We start from the raw sequence: 6,460 nt of genomic DNA on the forward strand, positions 1-6,460 counted from the left end.
AAATTTGAATTGAACTTGATAACAAAACTCACACTTGCTTGGTGTTTTCTATAATTGAAATGCAATAAGCCCTACGATCAATTCAGTGAGCTTTTTGGTTCTCGTTTTATATAATTAAGAGATCCTTCCCTTCCCTATGTTACATCGCTCTGTCATAGAGAAGAGGTGCTGGCTTAGTAGGTTTTAGTATATAATAGTATAATACATATCTATGTAGTTGATAAACTATGCAGAAGTCACTATTATCACATAGAAAATATGATATGATTTTCCTCAAGTCTTTAAAGTTTAGGATACAATATGACATGAATATCTTTAAGTGCATATTATGTAAATTTTATTTTTAATAGATAACTAAGAAATGTTAGGAAGCCTAAAATGTGTGTGTGTTTAAGATAGAGGGAAAGAAAAATAAAATTAAAGAAGTATGCCACTGTATCCGTGACATACAGTGACCATAAACCTAGGGACACAACTTTTTTCACAATTGCTGACATAACCTATTGTGGTTGATATGTAATGAAAGTCATGTCAGCTATGAACTCAAGTGAAAATGATGTTGTTCCAATCATGTCACTATATTTTACTTAGACATCTAAAATGTGTTAGAGAAAGTAAGCAAAATGCAAATAACAAAAGAAGCATAACATTTTTTTTTTTTGGGTAGAAATGGATATAACATTAAACGAAAGAGCAAACACAGGAATAGTACAAAGCCTATTTACAAATAATCCACGGAAATCAGCCTCATAAAAAGGAAGGATGTCCACAGGTGGACAAGAAAACACAGCAAATGCTATCTTCACCATTTTGAATACTATCTTCCACAGAAATGCAACTTTGTGTGTGTATTTCCAAGCTATTCTTGTTCATTAACATAAGAAAGGTATTAAGAAAACATTAAACAAGTTCTAAAAAATTTAAAACAAACAATGCCAACCAAAAAAAAGAGGACAATCAGTAGCTTCTTTATAATAAATCAATATGCTTTTTATTGTCAGAGCGTTGCAGTAAATTTACAAAATTCCCCCCTAAAAAAAATAATAATCCATTGAGCCTCACTCAATCTCACTGCATAACCTTTACATAATTTTTTTTTTTTTTTCCTCGGGAAAAAAATTTCCAGGGAAAATAATTTACGTAGAAAGAAAAGGAACTGAGAGAGAGAAGTGTGTCCAGGGGGTTTTGTCTCTGAACTAATGACCTAAAGACTAAAGCCCAAGCCCAACATTCATGTAGAATAAATTTAAGCAATAGCCCAATTCGGTGCTCGCTCTCTCTCTTTCGCTCACAGTGGCTTTGGGCTTTTTTTCTTCTGAAAGAAAAAAAGCCCAATAAAAAATGGGGTGAAGTTATGTTAGGGATGAGCAGCACGTAGGACATTGAGCCCAATAGAATTGTCTCCAGAACTACGCTGTCCCACAAAGAGGAGATAGGAAACCACCGGGAAAGAGAGAGAGAGAGAGAGAGAGATTCAGAAATCAAAATCACATTTGCGAGCAGCAGATCAGATTGGATCATGTCAAGCACAGGAGCATATCCGGGCACTTGGGCCCACGCCCTCGTAAAGGTCTCCCCCTACACCTTCTCCGCCATCGGTATCGCCATCGCCATCGGCGTCTCCGTCCTCGGCGCTGCCTGGTCTCTCTCACTTCTCTACTCTCTAATATCTTTCCTCCTATCATTATCTTTCATTTTTTTTTTTTTTTTTTATGAAAATCCTAATGTTGTAATTATGTGGTTGTTGTTGATAGGGGTATTTACATAACCGGAAGCAGTTTGATCGGCGCTGCGATCAAAGCTCCCCGTATTACTTCCAAAAATCTTATTAGGTATTCATTCTATTATTTCTTCATATTTTAGTCGAAACAAACAAAATCAGTCTTATTTCTTGATTTGAATTTTAAATCTAATTAGCCATTGATTGATGATTCAACTTCACAGTTTGTTGGTTAGCTTTTCCGTTCTCGTTTTATATAAATTATTAACAGATCCTTCCCTTCCCTTCCCTATGTTACATAGAGAAGAGGTGCTGGCTCAGTAGGTTTTAGTATATAATAGTATAATACATATCTATGCAGTTGATAAACTATGCACTGAAGAAGTTGTGATTATCACATAGAAAATATGATATGATTTTCCTCAAGTCTTTTAAAGTTCAGGATACAATATGACATGAATACTTTAATTAATTTATATATAAATATCAATATCTTTAAGTGCATATTATGTAAATTTTTTTTTTAATAGATAACTAAGAAATGTAAGGAAGCCTAAAATGTGTGTGTGTTTGAGAGAGAGGAAGAGAAAAATAAAATTAAACAAGTATGCCACTGTATCCATGATTATCCGGATTGGATACGAATACGGCTTATACTGTGTAGTATACATGCTTCCTAGACTACAATGGTGGAATTGAAATTTGTAAGTAAATGTGCATCGCATTTGTGTATTATGCAGAACATGAACTCACTCCTTAGCCTAGTATTCAGTGGTTTGGTGACATTGGACAAATTGTGGAATCCTATCTAGCGTGCTTGTGGTGGGTTTAGAGTTATGAAAAATTGTGGACTTGGGATTCATGGTTTAAGAAGAAGGGGTTAGGGCGATAAGATGGGAAAAAAGGACAATATACTATTTCTTGAAACAAACAAGTTGTCAGAAAATAATGGTTACAGTTTTGTTTAGGAATCAAAGGTTGGTTTGATGATTATTTAATAGAAATAGTATGTGGGGTCTTAGAGTTCTAATAGGTAACAGGAAGGCTTCATTGGAAGTTTTAACGAAGAGGGAAAACAGAGAAATTAATGGCTTCAGGTGCTGTTTGAGCTAGATAGGTGTTTGTTTCACTAAATTCTTTATTCTGTGAATTTACTTTCCCAATTCAGCATCCTCATTAATAGAATTAACTTAAAAATCAACAAAACCTCATGGGAAACAGGAGGAAAGGTTAAAGATGATATAAAAGATCAATTAAGAAAGAGGAACATGTGTTGTTAACAGATGCAGCATGTGTAAGAATAGTTAGAGTCAGTGGATCACCTGCTCCTGCACTGTTCTTATGCATATAATTTATGGACATTTGTGTTTAGCCTGTTTGGTGTTTCATGGGTGATGCCCAAGCAAGTGGTGAACTTGCCAGCTTGTTGGAATAGGGCTGTTCGTCAGTGTCAAATAGCAGTTGTTTGGGGGGTGATTCTATTGTGTCTCATGGGGACTATTTGGAGAGAACAGAACCATCCCTGAGTTGAAACAGTTCTTTTTGCTTTCTTTGTTTGATTGGATTATTCTTTCACTTTTGGATTTTAGTACATGGCTTGTGTACCCATGGGAGCATTTTGTACTTTTTCTATTTTCTTTTAATAAAGTTCTCTTTACCTATAAACAACAAACAAAGCCTTAGTTCCAAAATTTTGGGGTCGGCTATGAATTCTCAATAGGATAGTTTCCTCCATTCTACTCTATCTATAGTCATACTCTCTATTACTCCCTTAATTGTCATATCATTTTTTTTTTTTTTTTTTTTACTTCTACTAATGTGATTTTTGGTCTTCCTGCCCTTTTTTCCATTCCTTCAACTTTGATCAACTTGTTCTTTCTCACTGTTGCCTAAGTCGACTCTCCCTCATCTTTTCATCAATAAGGGCTACCCTTATCTTTAAGAAAATTTCTTCATTTCGAACTCTATCTTTCTATGTATTTCCACTTATCTATTTTAACATTCTCATTTCAGCCATACTCATTTTATGAATGTGCTGCTTCTTAAATACCCAACATTCGATATCATAGAGCATAGTTGGTCATATAGCAGTCTCATAAAATTTTTCCTTTAACTTAATAGGTATTCTAGTATTCTATGATTGCACAACACTCTTGATGCGCTTCTCCACATCATCCACCCTACTCTTATCCTATGATTCACGTCCTCTTCAATCTCTCCGTCTTTATGAATTATTGATCTAAGATATCGAAAGTTGTTACTTTAGTATCCCTTGACCATCAAGTCTTACCACCCCTTCGTTTGTGTTTCTTTTTCTACTAAATTTACATTCCATGTACTTTGTTCTAGTCCTACTTAATTGAAAGCCTTTAGATTCTAGAGCATTTGGTCAAATTTTTCTAACTTGGCATTAAGCAGATCAATCAAGACGATTTGGTAAATATTATGATGAGAATGATGTTATCTCTCTCATGTCCATGGGTCGCTTGAGGTGTATGTGCTTATAATTTTGGGTTTTGGGGGTGTTTTTTTTGGGGGGGGGGAAGGTGTTTACTTGCCGTGATGATTTTTAAGCCTAGGTTGTAGATTGTCTCATATCCTTCAAAATAATCTTTATATATCTAGGTGTAGCATTAGATCTGTTATTTGGATGGGAGGAATTGGTTAGCGCTTGTCTGATGTTTGGAATTTGGCACCGTTGTGTTTGATGTGGAGCATTTTAAGAGAGCATTATAATCACACATTTGAGGATGAGGAGGGTTTGGGGAATCAGCTTATTGCCTCATTTATGGACTCTTTGTTTGATTGGTCTTAGGCTTGGGGACTCACATCTAGTGGCTCCCTCCCAATAACATTTTTTTAGTTGTTTTGTTCTTCTTTGTACTTCTTGGCTGCCTTGTGATCTTTTCTCATGAAGTAGTCTTTTTTTAGTAAATCTTTTCTTACTTATCAAAAAAAAAAAAAAAAATTTATTACCCAAAAAAGAAGAAATAGCATTGGTTCGACATCAAACTTGAAATTATAAAAAAGTAGTTGGAGCACTAATATTTCTAGCGTTTTGTTTTAATTTAGAGATATAGCATTCTTTCAAACTATGATAGAAAACAATTCTCACTTACATTGTCTTCAAGCATATACAATGTAGAAGGTACTATATAGTATATAGAGTTCTCCTGGCTCATCATGAGTTGGATTTGATGAATGCCTTAAATATGTTTCTGTACAAGCAAGCTTGGATATATATATATATATATATATATATATGTATATATATTAATGGATGAAGTTGCTCAACCCAATTTTGAGGTTTTATTTTATAAATGGGTAACTAGGTTTCTGTTTTCAAGTATCATATATTATGCTCCAATCATCCTCACAATGTTAAAATTCAAGGCAAGTTCAAGCTTTAGAGAATTTGATTTAGAAGCACACAATGCCATATGGTTGCAAATTATATAATGTCTGGATATGGAAATTGCAATTTTTTACCTTCAATGATACCTTGAATTGAATCTTTTTTTAGCCCATTGAATGGACCAGCAAAGCACTTCTTCTTGTTGAACTTCTCATGCACAACTACTTATTATTTTGTGGTATAAACCTATGATACCTCTTTATGTGATGATTTCTCCGGTTCTTTTGTTATTTCAGTGTTATCTTTTGTGAAGCTGTTGCTATTTATGGTGTCATTGTGGCAATTATTCTACAAACAAAGCTAGAGAGTGTTCCACAATCACAGATCTATGAACCCGAGTCTCTTAGAGCAGGATATGCAATCTTCGCGTCTGGGATTATCGTGGGCTTTGCAAACCTTGTCTGCGGGTTCAAATCTCCTCTCTTTTACTCTTACATACTCCATTGGAATTCTCCTAATCAAAACTCAGAATTATTTTCTTTCCTTGCTCTTACAATCCTTCTAATTCTTCTTTTAACAACAGGGTGTGTGTTGGAATCATTGGAAGCAGCTGTGCTTTATCTGATGCTCAAAACTCCACTCTTTTTGTGAAGATACTTGTGATCGAAATCTTTGGTAGTGCACTTGGGTTGTTTGGAGTGATTGTGGGAATTATCATGTCAGCTCAAGCAACATGGCCGGCAAAAGCGTAATTTGCTGTTCTCATTGGAACACTATGAAGAGGTTATGACAGAGTGCAGTGTATTATGTATTGTAAATGGACTTTGTATCTTGTTCTTTCAGCCGTTATTAATAGGCATCATAAAAGTTGGTGTGGAGATAGAAATTCATTTCTGTTGATGGAAATGAATTTGTTAGCATGTTAAGGTTGGTATGGAGATTCATTTGCCTTATTGTAATGTTGGGCTGCATTCCAGCGGAAACAGAAGAAATTTTAGGAATATGTATCATTCTGTTGACTTTTTTTTCCCCCTCTTTTTTTATACAAAGTGGTGCCCAACTTTAGTATTTCACTTTGTAACCATGAAACACAGAACTCCATGGACCAACTTTACCGGTCCTTCAAAGTTCAAATATATTGAGACCATCACCCGAATGTCTAGTGACACGGAGCCACTTGATGACTAAGAAGGCCTAGGCCCCTCCAAAAATTTTGAAAAAAAACAATTTATTTTTGAAAATATCTTAAGTAATTTGATAATTTTTAATTTTTTTTTCTTTCATTTTTGCTCTCCATACCTGATAATATACATACATATTTAAGAAAATCTAAAAAGAAACATAATTTTCATTTAAGTAAAATACAACCTATAAATATATATATA

At 34.4% G+C, this 6,460-nt stretch overlaps 1 protein-coding gene across 1 annotated transcript; it reads left to right on the forward strand.

The window, feature by feature from the left end:
* Positions 1-1,400: 1,400 nt before the first annotated feature.
* LOC115953936 (V-type proton ATPase subunit c''2) lies at positions 1,401-6,143 on the forward strand. The gene is made up of 4 exons (XM_031071768.1): positions 1,401-1,641; positions 1,755-1,832; positions 5,372-5,542; positions 5,659-6,143. The coding sequence occupies exons 1-4, from the start codon at positions 1,520-1,522 to the stop codon at positions 5,825-5,827; spliced, it is 540 nt and encodes a 179-aa protein (XP_030927628.1). The 5' UTR covers positions 1,401-1,519; the 3' UTR covers positions 5,828-6,143.
* The last annotated feature ends 317 nt before the right edge of the window (positions 6,144-6,460 follow it).

This window comes from Quercus lobata, chromosome 7 (assembly GCF_001633185.2).
Source record: "Quercus lobata isolate SW786 chromosome 7, ValleyOak3.0 Primary Assembly, whole genome shotgun sequence".
Classification (NCBI taxonomy): domain Eukaryota; kingdom Viridiplantae; phylum Streptophyta; class Magnoliopsida; order Fagales; family Fagaceae; genus Quercus; species Quercus lobata.

What these genes read in the sequence shown, in the direction of transcription:
- LOC115953936 (XM_031071768.1), top strand. Translation starts at nt 1,520, where the DNA reads ATGTCAAGCACAGGAGCATATCCGGGCACTTGGGCCCACGCCCTCGTA. An exon ending in ACTTCCAAAAATCTTATTAG is followed by an intron (nt 1,833 to 5,371) that starts GTATTCATTCTA and finishes TTGTTATTTCAG; the next exon opens with TGTTATCTTTTGTGAAGCTG. An exon ending in TTTGCAAACCTTGTCTGCGG is followed by an intron (nt 5,543 to 5,658) that starts GTTCAAATCTCC and finishes TTTTAACAACAG; the next exon opens with GGTGTGTGTTGGAATCATTG.